Source organism: Felis catus, chromosome E1 (genome assembly GCF_018350175.1).
Source record: "Felis catus isolate Fca126 chromosome E1, F.catus_Fca126_mat1.0, whole genome shotgun sequence".
Classification (NCBI taxonomy): domain Eukaryota; kingdom Metazoa; phylum Chordata; class Mammalia; order Carnivora; family Felidae; genus Felis; species Felis catus.
The window spans coordinates 4,893,859-4,918,202 of NC_058381.1; the positions used below are offsets into that span (position 1 = coordinate 4,893,859).

Below are 24,344 nucleotides of genomic sequence, written 5' to 3' on the forward strand. Positions count from 1 at the left end.
ATAGTTCTCCCTCCGTTTCTTTTATGTATTTTTCCTTGTAATTTATTGATTGAGAAAACTGGATTTTTTTTTTCAGTTGAGTTCCCCACATCCCGGAGTTTATTGGATCTCGGGTCCCTGTCGCCTACTGTGTGCTTCCATCAGGAGGTGCATAATGTAATGTCCGGTTGTCTGTGTTTTTGTGACACCAGTAGCCACAGTCCATCAGGGGCTCATGATCCATATCACAATTGTGGCGTTCCAGTCTTTGCGACTTCTGTATTTACCCGTTTGACGAGAGACTGTCTGCTTCCCGGGGCACCCACCTCCCATGGAAGGCCACCTGTAAGCAGTCCTTATCACTTCTGAGCGGCTCTGAGCCACCGCCAGCCTTTTGGTCCAGCCTCGGGCCTGGGTCCCCATGGGACTTGTTCCCACTGTGACTTCCTCCCAGCAGCCGCCGCCCCAGAGAGCCATGTCACTTTGTAGTCTCAGTGTTCCCAGAAAGTATTGAAAGCAAGTCAAAGAGACACGGTCTTTGAGACAAAATTCTCTGAAACCACTGACACGTGAAGTCTGACATTGATATTGGCCTTCTTTCTAGTGACGGATCGAGGAGGTGCTAAACTCCATGCTGGGTGCTGAAGGGAACTCCCCGCTGGGCCTTTGATGCCCACGGAGTCTCTCCTCTTCTAGAATTGGACAGAGAAGGGAACTTGGCAACTCTTCCTGATAAGTTTCATTATGACAAGAAACAGATGATTCCGGGTTGGAAGGAGCTATTGCCAGCAGCAGCTCAGCCAGAGAGTTATAGTGACTTCCTGCCATTTTCCTCTCTCTTAAGGCAAAGGCAGGTTCACCCTGGGTAAAGGGTAAGATTTTCCATTGTGAGGCTTTGAAATAGTGCAGACGGAGCCAGGGACTCAATGGTAGATTCAGACTGAGCTCTTGGACAGGCCCAACACCAGCTCCTTCATTTGTGTGTCCCTGATAGTTTGCACAGTGCTTTGCTAGACTCCAGGGGGCCTTCCTGGTAGGCTGTAGACAGGGGACTCTGCCCCTTGCCCTGTAACCCTATTCAACAAGAGACAGGATTTTCCCCGGCCTGAACCTTTGTGTTTCCCTCATGTCATATTGAGGGGCAACTCTTTTAACAAACTCCCCCATTTTGCTCCCCCTGCCAAAGCAGTGGTTAATCTAGGAGTATCTTTTCCTTATGATCCAATCTCATATTTAAAAGCAGTCTTGGGGCACCTGGGTGGCTCAGTTGGTTAAGCGGCCGACTTCTGCTCAGGTCACGATGTCGCGATTTGTGGGTTCGAGCCCCACGTGGGGCTCTGTGCTGACAGCTCGGAGCCTGGAGCCTGCTTCCGATTCTGGGTCTCCCCGCCCCCTCTGCCTCTCCCCTGCTTGTGCTCTCTCTCTCTTTCTCTCTCTCCCTCAAAAATAAACATTAAAAAAATTTTTTAATAGATAAATTAATTAATTAATTAATTTTAAAAAAGCAATCTTCCTCTGTTCCCAAATACACACACCAGAGGAGTTTGTCAAGCCATCTGCCTACAGAGATTTCAACATTAGGCATAGAAATCCCCAAGCAATGAACCATTTCCACACAGGGAAGAGAAAACAAACACAATGCTACAGCCTTAAGTTGAAAAGGAAGCAAAGTTTAATGCATGAGAAGAAGCAGCCACATGGGAATTAACTGTAATGGCCAGGAACCATGAAAATACACATTTTGCATATTTTCTGTCCTGTTCCAGAAGAGAGCTGCTCACTCTTCACTCTCATGGACCACCATCTGGAAAAAGAGTGGGCACTTTGAATTGCGTCAGACAGCAGAGACACATTTCCTCCTGACCCCTCTCCCCACAAGCACCAGGGAGTTGCTTGCTTGGGTTTTTCAGGAGGACACAGGATATTTTTTGGACCTCAGGAGAATACACGACTGCATCCATGGAGGCAGTCACCCCATAGCCTGAGAAACTGGCCCCCAGGGAACAAGCCCCATCCTCAGGGACCTGGTACCCGTGGTTATTTGCCTACAGGTGCAGTGAATGAAGACCAGCGCCAGCAGAGGGCGTCTGAAAGATCTCAGCAGGAAAACGCTCCTTCCTTTTCAGGATGGTGTTTTAGTGCAAACTTGTGTTCCAGTGAGACTCATCTTAGCTAAATGACTTCAAGCAGACCCCTTGCTTTCCTGTGCCTGAGACTGACCAGTCTAAAGTAAAGGCTCCTCCAAGGTTCCTTCCTGCTCCAAAGTGTCTGCATCACTGGGGGTTCTTCCCAGGTGCCCCGGAGCCACAACCCTCGCCTACACCTGCCGCTCTCCGTCTAGTGTCCATGGGGACCGCTCACCCTGCTGGAGGTGAAGTCGCGGGTCTTGGCGCGAAGCTTGTTGACTTGAGATTCTGCAATATCAGCACGTTCCTCCGCCTCCTCGAGCTCGTGCTGAGCTTTGCGGAATTTGGTGAGATGCGCATTGGCTTGTTCATCCTAAAACCAAAGAGCCCAGGCAAGGAAGGTGAGCGCGCGCCTGTCTCAGAGCTCCCTGTGAGGGACAGGCCAGGCTGCTGTTGGAAAATCACAGTGTGTGTCTGACTTACAGCCTCCTCGGCCTGCCTCTTGTAGGATTTGACTTTCACTTGAAGTTTATCCACCAGATCCTGCAACCTCAGCACGTTCTTCCTGTCCTCTTCGCTCTAAAAGCAAGGACACAGCGTGCGGCTAGAGGAGGGGGCAGAGTTGCACCAGGCCTGGCCACTTTCTCTGGGCCACTGGGTTGCTTCCTGTATTCTGGAGCGGGAACCCAGGGCGGCGTTTGCGCTTTGCAGAGAAAACGCTTTGCAGAAATGCTTTCTTTCACTTACCTGGTAGGTTAACTCTTTGACCCGCCGCTCATATTTCCTCAGGCCCTTGACGGACTCTGTGTTCTTCTTCTGCTCCCCTTCGAGCTCAAACTCCAGCTCCCGGATCTGCAGAAACGGGTGGGAAGTTAGTCTGGGGCTGGAGAGCGAGCGGTTGAGGCCAGAGGCTCAACCGGGGCTTCCTCCCACAGGTACCCGCGTCTCCAGTTTCTGGATCTGCTTCTTCCCGCCCTTCAGGGCCAGCTGCTCGGCCTCGTCCAGACGGTGCTGAAGGTCCTTCACCGTCTGCTCCAGGTTCTTCTTCATCCGCTCCAGGTGGGCGCTGGTGTCCTGCTCCTTCTTCAGCTCCTCGGCCATCATGGCCGCCTGCAATTGCATCACACCACAAACCCACCAAGATGCACACAAAGGTCAGGTGCCCTGGAGCTACCGGAACCTGGGTACCCAAGGACCAGAGTCGTGCTAGAGCAAAAGGGCGAGGGACAAGGCGGTCCCTGAGTCCACTCTTCCACAATGGAGCATGAGAAGAGCTACACCAAGTACAGAAAGTAACCCGACTAACACAACCTCCGGGGACTGGATGGAAAATGGGCTCTTCCCTTTCTGACACTGGCCTCCCTGGGACCTTCCTCACCGCCCCAGGAAATTCTTTGCTTCATTATCACCAGCTTGTGTCTTCAAAGGAATCTGAGACCTGCAGAAGACCGAGTCGGTACCCGCAGTGCAGGTTTGGGGATAGCGAGCCGAAGGGAAGGTGGGTAGGGAATGGAGGCGTGGGCGAGCAGAAGGGCTGCGGTGGTCCCCACAAGCATCAGGTGGCACTATGAGAGCTGTGTCTGGTGGGGACAAGCCCGCTCAGGCCCAGGCGGCTTCAGGCCAGGCCAGGTGACATTTGGTGAGATCGTGACATCTCAGAGTTTCATCTTCATGTCTGCAACAAGTGAGATGTTGAAGGAGAGAACAGCATACCTGTCTGTGGGCCTTAGAAATAGACTGTAATCCTTTCCAGTCTTTTTTTTTTTTCTTTGCCCCATTATTTATCACAATGGCCTTTTAAATGTGCGGAGGGGATGTGCTGAGTCGGATGGAGGGGAGGCAGATTGCAATTTGGGAGCAGAATGCACCCCACGTGTTCCCCCCGGGGAGGCCCCCAGCTGTCCGGTGGGAACTATCTCAGGCTTGGGAGAAGGGGGGGCTTTAATGAAACACAGATTTGGCCGCCACACAGGGACAGCACGGGAGAGCCTTACGTCTGTGATGGCCTTCTTGGCCTTCTCTTCCGCATTCCTGGCGTCCCTGCTGGCATCTTCAACCTCGCTCTGGAGCTGCGTGAGGTCCGTCTCCAGCTTCTTCTTGGTGTGGATGAGGCTGGTGTTCTAGGGCGGGGAGGAGGGCCGTGTCACCCGGCGCGGGTCAGGCCCGGGTCTCTCCCCCTCCGCCGGCCCGCCCGCCCCTCACCTGGGTGTGAAGCAGCTGCACCCTCTCGTTGGCGTCCAGGAGCTCCTGCTCAGCCAGCTTCCGAGCCCTCTCCGTCTGCTCCAGGGTCGCCCGCAGCTCCTCGACCTCAGCCTGCAGCAGGTTGGCCCTGCGCTCCACCATGGCCAGCTGCTCCTTCAGGTCCTCCTGGCCCCGGAGCGCGTCGTCCAGGTGCAGCTGGGTGTCCTAGGCGGAGAGTAAAGGAAAGGTCTAGTTGGCGTCGAGGCATGAGGGCCACGAGTCTAGTCGACATCTTTGAGCGCTTGTGGACGGGAGAGGCTTTCCCGCCAACGAGCCGTCCCAAACCTTCAGCTGCCCCTGGACGCTCCGGAGGTGCTTGAGGGTCTCCGCAGCCTGGCGGTTGGCGTGGCTCAGCTGGACCTCGATTTCATTCAGGTCCCCCTCCATCTTCTTCTTGATCCTGATGGCCTCGTTCCTGCTGCGCACTTCGGCGTCCAGGGCGCTCTGCATGGTCTCCACTGTCCTCTGGTAGTTTCTCTTCAGCTGCTCAATCTCTTCGTCTTTCTCGGCGATCTTTCTGTCGATTTCTGATTTCACCTGTGTCAGTTCAAGCTGGATTCGGAGGATTTTGGCCTCTTCATGCTCAAGGGCGGCCTTGGGAGAAGAAAAACACAGGAACAGTGCCCATGAAGGAACAGAGCCTGCTACATCACCCTTTGTGGGGGCATTTCATAACCGTAACTCAACAGCATTCAAAACTATCTTTTAAAAAATTCCCTTTTTAAAGAGCTGGTGAATGGATGAAAAAGATGTGGTTTCTATATACAATGGAATACTACTTGACAGTGAGAAAGAATGAAACCTTGCCGTTTGCAACAACGTGGATGGAACTGGAGGGTATTATGCTGAGTGAAATAAGTCAGTCAGACAAGGACAGATATCGAATGTTTTCATGCATATGTGGATCTTGAGAAACTTAACAGAAGTCCATGGGGGAAGGGAGGGGGGAAATAGTTACAGAGAGGGAGGGAGGCAAACTCTAAGAGACTCTTAAATACAGAGAACAAACTGGACGCTGATGGGAGGGTGGGGGAGAGGGGAAAGTGGGTGATGGGCATTGAGGAGGGCACTCATTGGGATGAACACTGGGTGTTGTATGTAAGTGATGAACCACAGGAATCTACCCTCAAAACCAAAAGCACACTTTACACATGGTATGTTAGCCAATTTGACCATAGATTATATTAAAAATAAATTTAAAAATAAATTAAAAATTTCCTTTTTAACTTCAGTGCAGAAATCATGTCTGTTTCACTGCCGTTTGTTTTTTTATTATCTGATCAAACAGTAATAGCATTTAAATCATCCTATCCCTTAGGAGCATAAAGCGCCTTATGGATGCTTTAAATTCATCTAAGATTCTGCAAGATCTCACTTTTAGACCTATTTTAATGTAATGATTTTTCCCCAGTAAATCCAAGATAGTCCACAGGGGTTGTTTCATGCCGGCAGATAGGAAAGGAGCCGGCATCAGGACGGTGGCTTGGCAGAGATGGGAAGGGTGACACGGGGCGAGGCCAGCGGGCATCCCTGGTGGGAGCTGTCCCCACGGCTGCCTGCCCGGTGTCTGCTCACCTCCGCTTCCTCAAGAGCCAGCTGGATGTCTGCCTTTTCCAGTTCGATCTGCTTCCTTGATTTCTCTAGTTCGTGGATGGTCTTCCCATTTTCAGCAATTTGCTCCGTGAGATCTGCTATCTCCTCTGCAGAGAAATCAGTTTGGGTTTACACGTGAGCGCCTCCCCACAAGCACCTGCAGGAGGCCCTGTAACCAGCCCGTCCTGGTTCTAAGGTGGCTGTTTCCCAGAGACAAGACACCGGACAGACAGACAAGAGCTCCTCGGTCACCCCAGCGGGTGACGAGCGCTTTCTGGACATGCTCAGAAGGACGCGCGAGCAGGGATTTGCATCCCGAAGCCATGCCCGCCCCGGTGACAGCACCAAGGCAGACGGCAGGCTGTCTAGAGCTGCTTACGCTCCAAATTCTTGTTCTCTCGTCTCACGGTTTCCAGTTGATCCAAGGCTTCCTCGTAGGCATTTTTCAGTTTGAAGAGCTCGGTGCTCAAGGACCGGGACTCCTTCAGAGATGCCTCCAGCTCTGTCTGGCTCTCCTCGCACTTGGTTTTCCATTCGGCTAGCACCTGGAACACAGGCATGGAAGGGGTCCCCTTCCTCGGCTCTTCTCCAAGCCCCGAACCAAACAGAAGCGTGCAGGTAGCTAAGCCTAGAAGTGCGGCTTCACTCGATAGCATCTGTTGCTTTAGATCCTTGTTCCTGATTATCTGACTGATGGACATTTCCTCCCACAAATATACCCGAGATCAGTAACGTATCAGCAACGGTTGCCATCTCTAAAAAGCCCATGGATCCTTCGAGAAGGAATTCTCTGCCCTTTTCTTAATGTGAGAATGGCCTGAACTTCTAAAGATTTCCTTAAAACTTCGGTTCAAGTCAACCTTCGTGTCCTACTAAAAGAGAGGCTTCCAGAGAGCCTCCCGAAGGGACCCGAGTTAGAGTCCCTCGTGTCAGCCCCCCCAGACACACCAGCAGTGTGGGGAACGGAAACGTATGGAACGGAACAACACTGTAGCAACTGGTTTGTCTCCCCCGACAATGCTTGAGAGGGGCCTCCACCCCCAACCCATGCCCGTTTCATTTTACACAGGAGGAAAAGCCAGCCCGGTGAAGTTCAGGACTTGCCCAAGGTCACGCTGCCAGTCGGGCCGATCAGGACTGGGACCCAGCCTCCTCCTCCCAGGACTACAAGGGAGTCCCCAACACCAAGCGTGCAGCTTGCATGGCGCTGACCCCACACCTTGTCAAAGTTCCTCTGCTTCTTGTCCAGAGCGGCGGCCATGGAGTTGGCCCTTTCAACGTCGACCATCAGGTCCTCGACTTCTCCCTGCAGCCTCTGCTTGGTCTTCTCCAAGGAGGCGCACTTAGCATTCACTGCCTCAACCTGTTCCTCAGAGTCTTGAAGGCGCTGAGCAAGTTTTTTCCTTAAAGAATATGAAAGAGAAGCAGATGCTATTTAAATCTCAATCCTCCTGAACAGCACTATTCATCAAGTTGGAAGCACTCATCTGTGTGACTCCAACAGCCGCCTGTTTTCATAAGCCCAGGAGAATTTCCTGTCTGCTAAAGCACAGTGATCAGTAACCTGCCTTGTCTCTAACCAAGATCAAGGTTGTTTGTCTTCATGAAATGTGCTGCTGCCAGGTCCCTCCAATGGCACACGCAGTGCCACATTAAAAGATATTAAGAGAGGTGAGGGAACGGGCGCCTGGGTAGCTCAGTCGGTTGAGCGTCTGACTTCGGCTCAGCTCATGATCTCGCGGTCTGGGAGTTCGAGCCCCGCGACGGGCTCCGTGCTGACAGCTCGGAGCCTGGAGCCTGCTTGGGATTCTGTGTCTCCCTCTCTCTCTCTCTCTGCCCCTCCCCTGCTTGCATTCTGTTTCTCTCTCTCTCAAAAATAAATAAACATACAAAAGAAAAAAGAGGTGAGGGAACACCTGGTAATGTAACAAAACCATTCCCAAGTACGTAGTTCAAAAGTCAGTGCCCTCTGTCAGTATCATTTGAGAGTTCTCTTTCCTCTAAAGGCAAATGGAGTTGCGTACTTGGCCTCCTCCAGCTCCTCTGTGCGCTGGATGGCGTCCGTCTCGTATTTGGTCCTCCACTGGGCCACCTCACTGTTGGCCTTGGACAGCGCCCTCTGCAGCTCGGCCTTGCCCTCCTGCTCCTCCTCGTACTGTTCCCGCAGCAGGTCACAGTCGTGGCGGGAGGACTGCAGGGCGTGGGCCAGCGCGTTCTTGGCCTGCAAGAGTCAAGGAAGAGGAGAGCCCCCGGTGGATTAGCATTTTGGTGTCTTGCACCGTGACCCTGCTACCATCGCCTCCTGAGTCAAGTTGCCGTGTTTTCCCACAGGTGGTAATGGAAGAGGAGATCAAGGAAGCACTCCCTTGGATTTCCTACCTTACTTTCTTCCTCTAACTGCCTCTTGAGCTCCTCTATTTGCTGGGTAAATGCTTGCTTGCTCCTGGAAAGTTGGGACACTATGCTTTCCTTTTCTTCCAGTTGACGACTCAGCTCACCTGTGTCCAGAAGGAGATATTTTCATTTTATTCACTTTTTCATTCATTCATTCATTCATTCATTCATTCATTCATTCATCAAGTTCCTGCTATGTGTAAGGCACTGTGCTAAGATCTGGGGAGAGACTAAATGAGCAGGTGTGGTCCTTTCTTAGGGGAGAAGAGAGGTGTCCATGAAAAGGAAACCAAAGACACAACTGATAAGATATTGTCATAAACTCCTAGAAGCTTGGGGTGACTTTTGCCAATAAAACCCATTGAGAACGATTGTAAATTTAAACATTACCACCTAGGGGCACCTGTGTGGCTCAGTCGGTTAAGCATCCAACTTCGGCTCCGGTCATGATCTCACAGTTCGTGGGTTCAAGCCCCACATCGGGCTCTGTGCTGACAGCTCAGAGTCTGGAGCCTGCTTAGAATTCTGTGTCTCCCTTTCTCTCTGCCCGCTCCCCCCCCCAACTTGCACTCTCTCCCTCTCTCTCTCTCAAAGATAAATAAAACATTTCAAAAAAAACAACCATTACCACCTAAAAACATCCATCAGACCTTCCAGTGGCTGGTGTTTCCAGCTGTTTGTTGGTTTGCCATGAAAGAGAACTAATGCTTTCTTAGGACTTTACAGCTAGTAATTTGAGGTTAGACTCTCGGGTAAAGGTGGTAGGTTGAGGTTTATATGCCTCTGCGGAGGGAAGAGGGGAGAGGTGGGGGGAGAGGCCTTATGACTCCAGAGGTGAATTCCCAAGAAATTCCCAAGGTTATTATAGAAAGTGACAACTAAGCCTCTCTTCTTCCCTGTGTTGGTCGTGGCTGCTAGCAAAGGATTGACTGATTCACTGGGATGATGGGCTGGAGGAGCAGGGCTGGGGGCAGGGCACATTTCCTAGGTGAAAGCCCCAGATAATGTTTCCCTGTATTTCCACTACTATGCAGCAGGAGCCTATCCAAACCGGCCGTGTTTCTTGATCTATTGTCTGAAACACTTGACTGCATACCACATATCTGAATTTGTGCGTGGCAAGATATAGAAGAGCCAAGAGCCTTATTTCTAGTCCTGTTTCTGCCATTTAGATCCTTCTCGATGCAAGGTATTATTGGTGTTGAAAGAGCTTGAACCAGGTGATGTTCTGGATCCCTTCTCATTCTGGTCTGCTTCTCTTCACCCCTGTTTTTACTGAACTCTCAATGGTGCCCCCCTTCATGATATTTTGAATGATCCCTTTTTTGTTATTCTAATGGCTTTTCTCTGATAATATGCTTTCCTAGAGGTTCTCCCCACACAGTGCTGCCCTTTCCTGTCGACCAGTCGCCCCCCACCATAGGCGACCAGAAGGCGTGGCCCCTCCCATCCCATCGCTCACCAGCCTCCGTCTGCAGACGGGACTTCTGTGTGGCCAGCTCGCTCATGCTCCTTTGAATTTCCTCGTTCTTGCCCCTGGCCTCGCTTAACTGATCCTCCAGAGTTCGGCATATTTTATCTAGATTGGCCTAAAGGATTGAGAAGGGGGAGAGAACCAAGTCCGTATTCAGACCGCAAAGACCCAGAGGCGGCTGTCCGCAAAAGCACTGGGCCCCGTCCTGCCAGAGCACCTTCGATTTAGACACGCTCTCCACATTGCTGGCCAGGTCGTCGATCTCCATCTTCAACTCGCTCTTCTCCTTCTCCAGCTTCTGCTTGACCCTCTGTAGGTTGTCTATCTGCTCCCCCAGCTCGGCCACGCTGTCCGCGTGCTTCTTCCTCAGGGTGGCCGCCGTGGCTTCGTGCTGCAGGGTGGCCTCCTCCAGGTCCCTGCGCATCTTCTGGAACTCGGCCTCCCGCTTCTTGTTCAGCTCGATCTGGGTGGAGGTGACGCCTCCCGCCTCCTCCAGCCTCTCGCTCAGCTCCTCCAGTTCCCGGGCGTAGTCGCTGCGCTGCTTCTCTGTCTTTGCACGGGTTGCCCGCTCTGCCTCAATCTCTTCTTCCAGTTCCTCAATCCGAGCCTGTGGAGGGCAGCCATTCGCCCATGGGCAGTCGGTCCCTAGAGTGACTCACCCTGCATGTCAAGCATGGGCTAGTTTCCATTCTCATTAGATAAACCAAAGTTTAAGCTTCTCCTATAGGAGGAAATGTTGCTCATTTCCTTTAATTCAAGTTTTTCCTGCCCCAGCGTGGTCATTACCTCTGCAGTGACCAACCCAGGATATTCTCCCTTCAACTACATGTTGACCCCAAACACCTTTGTTATGTATTTTATTTTAAACTATGGAAAAATTGCTCATCGCTGCTGGGTCAGCCTAGCAGAAAGGCAACCGATGAGGCGGGCATTCCCATGGTCCTGCCCACCTGCTCGCAATGGCTTACAGCAGGCGGCACCCAGCCTACGGTGGGCGACCTTCATGTGAAAGAAAAGTCCAGGATTCCTCCTACCTGTAGCTCTTTGATCTTCTTCTGAAACTGGAGGCCCAGAGTCTGCTCATCTTCCATTTTGCTCTGCAGCTGACTGTATTCGAAATCCTTCCTGTGAGGGAAATGTAGAATGCGTGAAGACAGAACAGCCAGAGACTTGGAAGACTGAAAGCAGTGGTTTTAGGACCTACTTCTTGAGCCTTTCATCCAGCTGCTGCTTGTCGCTCTCCAGATCTAATATGGACTCTTGGGCAAGCTTCAAGTCTCCCTCCAGCTTCCTTTTGTTCCTTTCCAGATCTACACGGAGCTTCTTTTCTTGTTCTAGGGAGCTTTCCAGCTGAAAAGGACACCATATCCTTTTGAGAACAAATGCTCTGCACCAGAGGATTTGGGGGGTTCTTCCAACCCTGAAGTTCTGGGACTCCCAATTAGTACTATTTCCTTACATCATCAACTTGCTGCTCCAATTTGCTCTTGATTTTGCTCAGAGAGTTGACTTTGTCCTCTTCGGCTTGGAGGTCATCCAGGGTCTGCTGGTGGGCCTCTTGGAGGGCCTTCTTCTCCCTGGTCAGCTTTGCAATGGTTTCATCCAACCCAGCAAGTTCTTCAGTAAGGTTTTTAACCTAAGAAGAGGCCACAAGCAATTAGAAGAAGAAATAAAGTCTGGTTCGCAAGGACTACACGAAGCTGGAAAGACCCACGGAGAGAGAGTACCTTGTTCTCTGTGGCATGCTTCTCCTTTTCAACCTTGGCCAGGGTCAGCTCAAGATCATCGATGTCTTTCTTGAGCTCTGAACACTCGTCCTCCAGTTTCCTCTTCTTGGCCGTCAGCTCGGCGTTGATCTCCTCCTCATCCTCAGCTCTCTCAGTCACCTCCTTGATCTTGGCCTCCAGCTGGAATTTGGCTTTGATCAGCTGGTCACACCTTTCCTCTGCATCCAACAAGTTTTCACTTTCCTTAAAAAAAAAAAAAAAAAAAAGAATCATGACTTCCTTTGATGAGATAAAGTTTGTGACATTTCCAGCACCTTGGTATACATGAAGTCCTTTATGAAGCACCCCAACTAAAAATCAAAAATCCCACCCCAAGTCCAGTTTTTCTAAATAATCAAATCTACAAGAAAAGTTAAAAATTCTAAACACGCACAGCTTGCACTTGGAGCTGTAGGTCATTCTTCTCTTGTACTAGAGTCACCAATTTTTCCTCTAGTTCCTTCCTCTTCGCCTCTGACTTGGCGAGTTCGTCTTTGGTTTTCTGAAACTCCTCCTTCATGGTGGCCATCTCCTTCTCGGTCTCCGCGCTCTTGAGGAGGGGCTTGATCTTGAAGAAGAGTTTCATCCAGGGCCAGTGCTTGACGTTCATGAAGGCGCGGACGTTGTACTGGATACAGAAGATGGACTCCCTGAAAAGAAAACATTGATTATTTCCAGGAGAGACCCCCCCCCCCCCACCGCCGCCTTCCCCAAAGGGCTCATGCTTGAACAGAGACCCTCCTCGACCTTCTCTGCACCATCTTCTGGAATTCCACACGCATGAGAAACCCCCTGCACACCGCTTGTGTCCGGGTGATCAGTTTGGCCAGGCGGTCATCCCGCATTTCTTCCAGCGTTCCCAGCAAGCCAGCCTTGAAGAACACCTTCCGGGGGAGAAGGATGATATGAGTCTGTGTGCTGGAGAAGTCTAAAAGGGACTATGGACCAGCATCTGTCAGAACCAAGGCATTACCTTGGTATGCCCAAATTTGTACTGAGTGTGGTCAATATCGATGGATGCCAGCAGCTTCTCACAAGCCTTCTTGCTGTCGATGAATTGTCCCTCAGGGATTGCGCTGGCATTCAGCACTCGGTATCTGCCATTGTAGATACAGGGACAATCATAGACCATCAGCAAAGACGTAAACCTTGGAGACCAACTAGTTTGGGCCTCTCTCCTAATAGGCAAGAAGGCCAAGGTCCAGAGAGGGAAAGAAACTCGCACACAGTCACACTGCTGGGTGATGGCCTTTAATCCAAGCCTCCTGATTCTCAGGGAAGGTCTTTTTCTGCCATATTGGATATCAGACAAGCTCTTGAGAAAACATGGAAGAAAGAAGTGCATACATACTTGGCCAGGAGGTACGTCAATTATTTTACCTGAAACTCTGTACCTGCTCTGTTGAAATGGGCCTTTTCATACCAGTATTTCTCCCTCTCAAATCCCAGCATCTACACACCTCAGCAAGAAGCGTATATGACATTTTATCACACACCTTTGCTTAAAATCTCCATACAGAATCCTATTTGGGAATCCCTTCCTGCAAATGCGGATGCCCTCCAGGACACCATTACACCGCAGCTGGTGCAGGACAAGGCTGTGTTCCATGGCCCCTGAGAAGAGAGGTGAGAAACATCAGCTTCATGCAGGATCTCCTGGAAACTGGGCACCATGTACAGCGCCAGCAGGTGTCTTACCTGGAGTTTTGGTTTCATTGGGGATTATACAGCGCACAAAGTGAGGATGAGTCGTTCTTAAATTTGACATCAACTTGTTGAGGTTTTCCTAAAAGAAAAAGACTACATTTGACAGGCTGCTGTAGGCTTTCACAGAGACAGAGATATACCGTAATGAAAAATGAGGCATCTATTTTGAACTTACCATGAATTGTAAAGGATGAAATCTTTTAACTCTTTCTTTGAATACCCCAATGGCTAGAGGTGCCGGCAAGTAACCGATAACAATAGCCTTTTGCTTCACAGTGAGCTGGAGACTAACCATGTACAAAATGCTCTCTGAAATCAATTCCAGAAATGCGTCTGGCTCCACAGGGAGCTTGGGATGCTATTGCCTGTGTCCTTTGGGCAACTTGGAAGGTTTGTGCTGAGGACCCACCCCCTAGGCCATCTAGCCCAACTCCTTGCTGTACAGAGTGATAATGAAATTCTGGACCCACATTTGTTACACCTCATTTACATATTTGTATATTTATATAATTATTATATTATTACAGGTTCATATTTTATCAAACTGCCACTCAGCTCCCCGAGTAACAGCAATCAGATTGAGACCACATTACTATTCTTGAATAAACCAAGGTTGTCTCCATTGCTCATTTTGCAGTCGCTTAAACCAACTGCAAGCAAATAAACTTGTATTTTTCTTACCCTGAAGAGGGCAGACACAGTTTGGAAAGAAGAACCCTTCTTCTTGGCAACTTTCTTCTTTCCGCTGTCAGCTGAAAGACATAAAAGGTGGCGCACACTCTTATCAGATCTACAGGGATCTTTGGGGCCTGTGAACTGAGGCACAGGAGATAGCACGGACACAAGGCGCTCTGTGGAGTCTGTTACCATCTGCCGTAGCAAAGGTGGCGTAGAGGTGTGCCAGGAGCCTGTTGGAGGACTTCTGGTATAAGCCGACCACGGTCTCGTTCAGCGGGTCCTTGTTCTTCTCCAGCCAGCCCGAGACACTGTAGTCCACGGTGCCCGCATAGTGGATCAGCGAGAAGTGGGCCTCGGCCCTGCCCTTGACCACCTTGGGCTTCTGGAAGTTGCTGGACTTGCCCAGGTGCTGGTCGTACAGCTTGTTCTTGAAGGAGGTGTCCGTGGCCTTGGGGAACATGCACTCCTCCTCCAGGATGGAGAAGATGCCCATAGGCTGGATTAAAGCAAAGCAAAATGCATGTAAGGTACACGTGAGCTGCAGCAGTGAGCCGCAGAGTAGACAAGACGAGGTTACTGAGTGGACAGATCAGGACACCTTCTCGATGAGCTCGATGCAGGCAGCCAGGTCCATCCCGAAGTCGATGAACGTCCACTCGATGCCCTCCTTCTTGTACTCCTCCTGCTCCAGCACGAACATGTGGTGGTTGAAGAACTGTTGCAGCTTCTCGTTGGTGAAGTTGATGCACAGCTGCTCCAGGCTGTTGTACTGATGCCAAAATACAGAGTTCACAGGCAAAGTTAGACTTCGAAACCCAAAGACCCATCAGCCTCCCTCTTCACTGCCTCAGGCTCTGCCAACTCATTCATTCCCACCCCCCCCCACCCCCCCACCGACACGGGCATGTTCTTCAGGGTCTAGCCCAGATCACATCTCCTCCTTGGAGACTTCTCTTAACTTCTAGCTAGAAGGTGTTTCTCTGTCCCCCGAGTCCCCATGGTCGGGATCTCTCCTGTGCACCAAGCACGGTCTGCTTATTTTGTAGTTACTCTTAGGTGCACAGTACATACCTTCTGTTTTCCTCTACAAACTACAAGCTCATCTTTCATTCGCCAGCATGTCTTGTGTCTCTTGTAGACACAAAATATATGCTCTCACGGATGGCTATATGAGAACCTAGAACAGCAGGGTATTTATGTGAAAATCCCGTGACTGGCTTATCAACTTCTCTATGTGGCTGGCTCTTCCTACGCCAATAATTGCATTTGAGTTCTTTCTTTTATCCACTTCACAATGTCTTTTATAAAATTCCACTTACCACGCATCTCCTCCTCTCTTGAAATTATACAGCCCCCCCCCCACCCCACAAAGTACTTCTCTTCTACCTGATCCACCCTACGGTGCCCTACAGGGTGTGCTGCTCTGACAGGTTGCTCACCTCAACCTGTTCCCTCTAGGATCATCATGACCAGTCCCTCCACACACAGCCATGTGAAGACATGAGCACTGGGAACACAAACCTCAAAGATCTCAAAGCCCGCAATGTCCAAAACACCAATGAAGTGTTGTCTCGGCAGCTTTGTGTCCAGTTGTTGGTTGATGCGAGTGACCATCCACAAGAACAGCTTTTCATAAACTGATTTGGAAAGGGCATTCACAGCATGGTGGACCTGTTAGAGGAAAGGTCACTGGGGTTGGAAGGTGATGGCCGTCGGGTGCCTGTGTCTCTCCCAGCCTCTAAGCAGCCACTTACCTGATCCACGGTTTGACCTTTGGTAACGTACTCATTCCCAACTTTCACTCTGGGGAAGCACAAAGCCTTCAGGAGGTCTGAAGAGTTCAGGCCCATCAGATAGGCTGTTTTGTCGGCCACTGCCAGGAAAAGAAAGACAGAGGGACACCCGTCAGGCTTGGCAAAGTAGAGGAACCACTCTGAAAATCATCCAGATGTTTCAAAGCTTGGTGAAGGTTGTCTTGTTTTACGTTCCATATCTTTATATTTAAAAAAAAACGTTTATTTATTTTTGAGAGACAGAGCATGAGTGGGGGAGGGGCAGAGAGAGAAAGACACACACACAGAATCCGAGCAGACTACAGGCTCTGAGCTGTCAGCACAGAGCCCGATATGGGGCTCGAACCCACATACTATGAGATCATGACCTGAGCCAAAGTCGGATGCTCAACCAACGGAGCCACCCAGGCACCCATGTTCCATATCTTTAAACTGCTGGTATGTGGCCAACGGAAGCCAAGTCACTCAGAGGATATGATAGCTTTTATGAAAAGGTAGGACTGGGTTCCGGAAAGCCCTGGTCGTGTCTCATTGCCTCGGAAACAAGCCCATTCCAGTGATTCAGCAAATGGGGATGGTAACGCTAGGCATCAGAGCCCCAGAGAGGTCCACCTCTCCAGGTGGAAGAAGGAATTATTGCTTTCAAACGAGGCACCAAATGATCTCCATGGACTCCCCCCTCCACCACCCCCCAGCTTGGGCTTATGTCCTGTTGTGGTGATTTTGTACCTTCGGTGCCGTCAGGCTCTGCCTGCTCTTCCCGCTGCTTCTGCTTGAACTTCATGTTCCCATAGTGCATCACGGCGCCCGTCAGCTTGTAGAGTCCAGACTTCTCTTCTGGGGTGAAGCCCAGGATGTCGATGGCGCTCTGGCATTCAAAGAACAGCATGTTAGTCCACGGACCCTCGTGATGGAGGAGGGGCACCACACACGTATTGCTTCTGTTCTACTTACATCGGTAGCCAACAGCTCCTCCGCGTCATCAATGCTGGCCACCAGGATTTCACCCTGGCTGATGAACGGGTAGTCGTAAGGGTTGGTTGTAATAAGGAGCAGCTCTGAAATGACAGGTTCAAAATCAAGAGGTCCCCCAGGTGCAAAGAAAACATCCAACCAGTGGATTTGAGCTCCTGGATTCTGGGCTGAGGCTCTCACTGCTGGAGCCCAAATTGAGCTTAGAGTTAGAAATCTCTTCAACAGCTTCCCACTACTCAGGCTGTGGCTGACCATTTAAAGTCCAGGGAAGACTTTGCAGCCTGCCCAGGCAACGTAGATTAGGAGCCCGAGAGAGCATTAGAGTTCTCTTGCCTTGCACATGAATGGTGCATATCAGTGTAGGTTGGGAAAATTTAATACAGAAAACTGGCTTAGTGGGGGTCAGGAGAGGAGCCCCCATGGTTTTCCAAACCCCTTGAAAGGCTGCAGCGTGTTTCCAGGCTTGGGACCAGAAGGCGGGCCAAGTGCAGCCAATGAGCAAAGAGCCTGCTCACCTAAGCCTCTGTTGGGTGTGGAACAAGGGGCCAGGTGAATATCCTGTCCTGGTGCCTCCCGGTATTTGGGGAGAGGTTGGGTCCTACGTCAGAACACTAGGGGGCGCGGAAGGACAATTAAATGCCTAGCTGTTGAGAAGGTGTTTTTGGAACCAGCGCTAAATCCAGCCATGGTTTCATCTTGTTCCTGTCCACTGGATTCTGGTTTTTTTGTTTTCTGTTTTTTTTCCAAATTGACCCATCACTGTCAAAATAGCCACATCTATTCCTAAAACAGACTTCTTCCGTTGGCTACCTAGTCCCCTATATACAGGTGCAACTTTCCTTGGTCCGGTGACGCCAGAGCCCGGACGCCTCACCTATGAGCTCAGGCTTCTTGTTTGAAAGAATCTGGTAGAAGATGTGGTAGCTTCTCTCAGCCTTCAGCTGGAAGGTCACTCTTGATTTTTCCAGCAGATCTATGAACACAAACATGGCACTGCTTTCCAAACCGGCCCCACCACCCCGAGCCGCCATCCTGTCCGTTATCTACTTACACGTTTCAATGTCTGCGGAGGCCAGCTTCCCGGTGGTTCCAAAATGGATTCGGATGAACTTGCCCTATGGGAGGTGGGGCGAGGAAGAGACACCAATGTCTAAGCGCTTCCAAATGTTCCCGCTAGTCTCTTGGGCAGTGTGAACAGGAGCTTTATTTCCCTACCTAAAATTGAGTATGCCTCCTTCTCCCTTGTCTGTCCATTTTGGGGGCCCCCCTTTCTTCCATGCCCTTTGCTCCACATTTCCTCCAAATGGCCCCCACCCCATCCAGTCATAAGGTAACAGAGTGATTTTTTTTTCAAGATGCAAATCAAACCATATCACTTCCCTGCTTACAGAATCCCTCAGTAGCTTCCCGAATAAAATCCAACCCCCTTCTTGTGGCCTCCACATGACCAGACCTCTGTCTTCCTCTTCCCCCACCTCTTGGGACCTACCTCCTGCCCACCTTGCTGCCACCATGAGAACTCTCTCGGGTCCCTTGACTACATAAGGTCTCCCCCCGCCCCAGAGTGTGCTTGCTTTTCCCTTTGTCCTTCCTCATCCTGCAGATCTTGGGGTTCATGGGCCAGTACCCCCCCAATCCCTTTTCTACCATTCCTGTCTTAAGGAGATCCTGCCCCCAGTCACTCCATCACACGCCCCATTTGTGGAGCTTTTCATGAAGGCATCATTATCTGAAATGGTCTGGTTGCTGTGTTCCATTCCATCATTGCCTGTCTCCCCCCACCCCCACCCCCCACACACAGCCTGTTGCCTCCGAGAGGACAGGAAGATTGCCTGTCCTGAGGGCCCCAGAGAAAACCCCAGCTGAACCGAACTCAGACTCACAAAGCGAGATGAGTTGTCGTTCCTCACGGTTTTGGCATTCCCAAAAGCCTCCAGCAATGGGTTGGCGCTGATGATTTGGTCTTCCAGCGTCCCCTAATGCAAGGAATCGTGGGGAGGAAGAAGCCGCAAGGGACAGCGGGAACCACTCCCTGGCCCTGTCACTCCCCCCCACCCTTGCTGTCCAGGGCAGAGCCCATCCCTTCCTCCTTGACTTTTCTAGTTCAAGTACCGACATATCCTCAACATGGCCCACTTCACACCCTCTTGCTGTTTTGTAATACAGTGAAACCTTGGATTGCGAGTCACTTGTTTTGTGAGTGTTCCGAAAGACAAGCAAACACTTCTAATAAATTTTAACTTGATAAATGAGCAGTGTCTTGTAATACAAGTAGTACATGATGCTCAATGTCACATGATCCCAACTGAGCCAATGGTTCTTGAAACTCACTTTGATAACATGAGTGCTTTGGATTACAAGCCTGTTTCTCCAACGAACTCTGCTTGCAAACCAAGGTTTTACCGTCCTTGGGTACGCTTGGGTGTCTTGATGTAAAATTCCCATAATGCTTCATTCAGTCCCTCGGTTCTTCAGTTAGTTGGGTCATCTGCATTCATTTTGTACTGTTGTCATCTGTTTGTTTGGAAAAGCACGCGTGGCTACAGTTTTCCTAAACTGGTGCATGTGATTCTGCCATAAAAAGATAAAGCTCTCCGGGCACCTGGGTGGCTCAGTCAGTTAAACCTACTTTGGCTCAGGTCATGATCTTGTGGTCTGTGAGTTCACAGTCTGTGAGTTCGAGCCCCGTGTCAGGCTCTGTGCTGACAGCTCAGAGCCTGGAGGCTGCTTTGGATTCTGTGTCTCCCTCTCTCTCTGTCCTCCCCCGCTTGTTCTCTCTCTCTCTCTCTCTCTCTCTCTCTCTCTCTCTCTCTCAAAAAGAAATAAACATTTAAAAGATCAAAAAAGAAAAAAAGAAAAAGCTCTCTGAGCTGCTCCCCAAATGACCTTCCTTAGTTAAGCCTTACATCCCTGTTTCGTAGGAAATCACAGGATCTGGTCGTGTAAGCTCGACCCCACACTGGGTTGTCTGCAGTCACGGGCTCTCTGAGGACTTCAAGTCTGAGCCTGCCCTCCTTGCCTTGAAGAGAGGGGAGTGTGGCCTCCTCACACCCCTCACTGTGAGGCTGAGACCACGGTCACAAGCAGAAGCATGGCAAACCCCTCCCTTCCCTATACCTTCATCTTGGAGTCCTTCTTCTTGGCCAGGTCTCCAGTAGCCGCAATTGTTGCAAAGTACTGGATGACCCTCTTGGTGTTCACAGTCTTCCCTGCCCCAGATTCTCCGCTATTTGTTGTGACCCAAAGAGAGAGAGAAAGAAACACGTCCTGTAGGTATCAACTGCCTCCCCAGGATGTCACACAGAGGCCTGGACATACCCCTGAGCCACAGCAGACACACACCTACTAGACCAATGTGAGAAACTACTCAGAGAGGCAGAGGCCCCAGGGAAGCCTCATCACTTCTGAGCTGCCCCAGCGGCGGGCGATCCCAGTTTCCTGAGACCTTGCACATACCCTCTTGCCCATCACCATCTCCATCTTTTTATCACAGACTCTGCTTTAGGTACTTTCTATTTAAAAAAAAATTTGTTTAGGCTTCTTTACTTATTTTGAGAGAGACAGAATGTGCAGGGAAGGGACATAGGGAGAGGGAGAGAGAGAATCCCAAGCAGGCTCCGCACTGTCAGTGCAGAGCCCGATGCAGGGCTCGAACCCTTGAACCGTGAGATCATGACCTGACCTGAAATCAAGAGTCAGACACTTAACCGACTGAGCCATCCAGGAGCCCCCTTTCTAATCCACAGAGCAAACAGCACCTTTGCCTCCTGCATTGGAGACAAAGAGCCACGGCTATGACACTTACGTGATCAGAATGGACTGGTTTTCACGGTCTGCAGGAGGAGAAAATAAAATATAGTTGATGGTGGCAGAAAGAACTTCCCCATTTTGTCAGGCGGTCCAGGTTCACTACGCCGGTCCTCTTGCCTGTAGCATTCTGTGTGGTCCCGGGGGTGGCTCCAAGAGCCTCCTCTTTGACAGTAAGACTCAGAGGGTAAGGCTCTGCTTCAAACCAGCCAGTGGCTTCTCATCTAACCAGGCTGGACCACATGACATTGGCAATCTTTATTTTCACCCCGTAAACCTGTCGGTTTCATAGGCTTTACGCAATGCTTGCATTCAACCCAAACTCTCTAGCAGGGCCCCTGCAAGGCCCTAAAAGATCTGGACCCTTTCAGCCTAAGTCCCTCTACCCTCCTCTCTTCGTGCTGGAGGGTACAGTCTGGCCCTCCATTCTAGCGCCCCCCCATCCCCCCCTCCAGAGACACACCTGTCAACATGAACTGATAGGCGTTGTCAGAGATGGAGAAGATGTGGGGCGGGGCCTCCTGGCGCTTCTTGCCTCGGTAGCCCTCCACCACCTCGGGGTTATACACCGGCAGCCACTTGTAGGGGTTGACGGTGACGCAGAAGAGGCCCGAGTAGGTCTGTGGGAGTGTAAAAACGGGGTGTGTGTGTGTGTGTGTGTGTGTGTGTGTGTGTGTGAAAGCTTTTGCTTATTATTATCTCACTTTCCTTACGCTAAACTTGTAAAGGAGAGATTGATTTCTCTTCAGCGATGGGGCAGATGACTGAGAGAGGGGAGCTGCTGGCCCTCCGGCAAATGACCCTGCCCAGACCTGGAGCTCAGCCTGGCTTTCCTGCCCCTGCCTTCCCTCCCTGCTCCCAGCCTCTCTTCCCAGTCCCCTCTTCCTCTGTCACCTGCTGTCTGTCTCTAACCCCTTCCCTCATCCTCTCCTCCCATTTCCCCTCTTTTGTTGGACAGCTGAGTCAAACACTAGGCTTTCTGATGCTGTTACCCACACAAATGTCCCCACCTGCCCCCACCCCCCAGCACCATCAGATGCCCCAGGAAGTGTGGGCACTCACATAGATCATCCAGGAGGTGTACCGGTCCTTGAGGTTGTACAGCACGGCTGGCTCGTTCAGGTGCGTCAGCATGGCCATGTCCTCGATCCGGTCGAACTTGGGGGGGTTCATTGCATACACGTCCTCGGGTTTGACCACCAGGGTCTGCGTGGGAAGAGGTACAAGGACTACCTGGGGTCCGCTGTGTGTTTTTCCCCCTGCAGGTATCTGTCTGGATCCCACAAAGAGCCTGGATCCCAAGGGGCAAGCCCTGGGGAAAAGGCCCCTCTGACAGCGGGAGAAGATGGGGCAGTGACAGCACGTGATTGTTTCTGTCACTCGGGGATTGTGCCTTTTGCTCTCTGCAATGGTCCCATCTCTGGGCAAGGCTGGCGGGCGGGCAACCTGCCTTCTCCTGGCCTCAAGCAGGGATCTACTTAAACCACCCCATGCAACTAGCCCTCCTTGGGACGGGTCCAGACCATCTTGGTTATGTCTGGCTTTCACCTTCCCTGCTGCCTCGCAGACCCACTCTCAGCTTCGCCACCTGCCACATCCCAAGAGCCACCCTCCCGGAGCCCCGGTGCATGGTGGCATCGAAGGGCAATTCTCACTGCCTGTCTTCTTCACCCCCGACCCACTGACACTATTTCCTCTTCTCTTTCAGATTTTCTTGTTCTTCTTTTAATTTTCTTTGAAACTTTTCTCGGAACATTTCCAGATTCTTCTGGCCTCGATTCCAGAAAGTAGTGAAGTCCAGAATTTCTCCAAGCACCCCCAACAATGTTCTGGGCCGGAATGTAATAGGCCACATAGAGGGAGGCTGCCTTTTCACATGGCGCCTGTGTGGTCCACTAGGACCCCCTACCCATTTCCCATACTTCATACTTTCCATGCTTCCTCAGGTGGCTACCACTAGAAGGAAATAGGGAAACCCAGGCTACCAAGCGAGAGTGTTTTACTAAAGGAGATCTTCTCGCAGTTGGATTCCCAACCCCACACCTCTGCGCTGCCCCTAGAGTGCTGTGAACATCAGCAAAGGCTCCTGAACGCGAATCACTTTAACCAGCCACAACCGGGATCTTCGCCCACCCTGCAGCCTGAGGCCAGCGTTACTAGGCTTTCTCCGAGGACACCAGGGAAGCCCTGTGGGCGCGGGCAGGGGCACAGACGCTGGGACCCCAGGGACGGACAGAGGGCCCAGCGGCCTGCAGGGGGCGTGCGCAAGGCTTACCCGGTTGTCTTCGGTTTCCACTGTGACCTTCCCATCCTGAGTACTCTTAATTCTCCCCTTGGCGTATTCCTCCTTTGAGTCGACCACAAAGCAGTAGGTTTTGGCATCAAAGGGCTGGTTCTGAGCCTCGATCCTCTCCTTTTCCGACTTCCGGAGGAAAGGAGCGGCGATGCCGAACACTTCCATCTCAGTGTCACTGCTCATGGTGTCACTGGAAGGCGGACCGGCAGGTGAGCCCTGGAGGGGACCCCACCCCGTTCCAGGCCCGAGTCCCTGCGGCTGTACCTGAGCTGCCCTTTACTCCCCGGGGCTCCACCCACGGGACCCCAGGGCTGCGAAAATCAAATGTGCACATATTTGCCCGGTGGGTTCTCTGCACAAAATGCACAGAGCACAGGAAATCCAGGCTCTGACTAGTTGAGGCTTGGATGGGAAGGGGCCCCAGGGCCGAGTGCAACTCTCTGCACCTCACTTTCCTCTTCTGCAAAGCCCAGGTGGTACCGAGGGAAACTTGACAAATAAACGCCATTCTTCAAAGGCAGGGTGCTAAGTGGCAGATCGCTAAGGAATTTGGGGGCCGTTTGGATTCAAGGTGCTCTCTCCTCACACAAGGAAGCCTCTGCTTCCTTCGGTTGCTAAGACTACAAGTGGCGTCAGATGCCAGCATCCGTCTGGAAGTTTCCTCTCCAGCCTAAGTTGTGCTTGTCTGAGCCCTCTTGGCTCTGAGCCCTCAAGGCCACTGGGAGGCAGGAGAAACTGGTAACCTTGAATTACCTGGAGCCTTCCAACCGCAGAGGGACTGGACCTTTCTTACCTGGAGAGTCACACCCACAGGAAGGCAGCAGGAAGCAGCAGCCGTGGAAAACCTGACCTGCAATAAATACGCAAAAGGCAAAGTCAGGGCACGTGGGAGCATCCGGTTCAGCTTTGAAACGGCTCTCTGTGGGATAACTAAGTAAGACTACCAGACAAATGACTTAGGAAGGGCCTTGGCCCAGAGGCAGCTGGAGGAGCAGGTGGGACGTGACCCACAAGTAATCCATTAAGGCAGTAAAAACCCAGGCTGCCCCCAAATCTGGCTGCTATCAGCAGGTCCTGCCATTTAGAACTGGGCAGGAAGGTCGTAATCCCTGTTAGGAAGCTTGTGGTTCCCGCAGGGGCAGGTCTCCGAGATTTTGATGAGCAGAGAAGATTCCCTGACATTGGCTCCCGGCCGCACAGCCAGTGTGGGCTCGAGGGGACAGGGCACGGGACAGACACACAGCCCAGGTGGGCAAGGTGAGGGCAGGGAAGGCGCTGCGTCCCGCCGGCCGTCTGCACGGATCAGAGACGCCAGGGGAGTACAGCGAGCCATGACAGACAGGCCACGGTCCACGGCGTGTGCAGCGGGTTTCTGCCCAAGAGGGAGCTCGACGACGAGGTCAAGGGGAGAGTGCGGAGGTGGAAGGAGGGCCTGAAGGCCCCCTGCTTCGGTGGCTTGCTGGAGGCAGAGGCGGATGGCCACTTGGCCCAGAGAGATCCAGCTCCACATCTAAC

The 24,344-nt window shown here is 51.5% G+C and overlaps 2 protein-coding genes across 9 annotated transcripts in view; one reads left to right on the top strand and one right to left on the bottom strand.

The window, feature by feature from the left end:
• The window catches only part of ADPRM (ADP-ribose/CDP-alcohol diphosphatase, manganese dependent), a 578,681-nt gene that overhangs the window by 218,117 nt on the left and 336,220 nt on the right, over positions 1–24,344 (top strand). The gene's annotated exons all lie outside the window — the stretch shown is intronic.
• On the bottom strand, positions 1,629–23,743 carry MYH3 (myosin heavy chain 3). The gene is made up of 40 exons (XM_011288844.4): positions 23,623–23,743; positions 22,809–23,019; positions 21,596–21,739; positions 20,997–21,153; positions 20,532–20,559; positions 19,844–19,952; positions 18,610–18,702; positions 17,778–17,841; positions 17,601–17,699; positions 16,706–16,809; positions 16,481–16,619; positions 15,713–15,831; positions 15,480–15,629; positions 14,557–14,727; positions 14,148–14,454; positions 13,962–14,032; positions 13,272–13,359; positions 13,070–13,187; positions 12,547–12,670; positions 12,321–12,457; positions 11,968–12,223; positions 11,535–11,777; positions 11,267–11,443; positions 11,012–11,157; positions 10,842–10,932; positions 10,025–10,414; positions 9,796–9,922; positions 8,319–8,437; positions 7,964–8,160; positions 7,159–7,342; positions 6,319–6,484; positions 5,922–6,046; positions 4,632–4,940; positions 4,308–4,511; positions 4,100–4,225; positions 3,045–3,215; positions 2,853–2,957; positions 2,589–2,684; positions 2,341–2,478; positions 1,629–1,783 (listed from the first exon to the last, which is right to left on the bottom strand). Exons 2-40 carry the CDS (start codon positions 23,010–23,012, stop codon positions 1,757–1,759), a joined length of 5,823 nt encoding a protein of 1,940 aa, XP_011287146.1. The 5' UTR covers positions 23,013–23,019; positions 23,623–23,743; the 3' UTR covers positions 1,629–1,756.

What these genes read in the sequence shown, in the direction of transcription:
- MYH3 (XM_011288844.4), bottom strand. Translation starts at nt 23,012, where the DNA reads ATGAGCAGTGACACTGAGATGGAAGTGTTCGGCATCGCCGCTCCTTTC. An exon ending in CGGGCTTTGAGATCTTTGAG is followed by an intron (nt 14,728 to 15,479) that starts GTTTGTGTTCCC and finishes TTTTGGCATCAG; the next exon opens with TACAACAGCCTGGAGCAGCT. An exon ending in TACAGCTCCAAGTGCAAGCT is followed by an intron (nt 11,778 to 11,967) that starts GTGCGTGTTTAG and finishes TTTTTTTTTAAG; the next exon opens with GAAAGTGAAAACTTGTTGGA.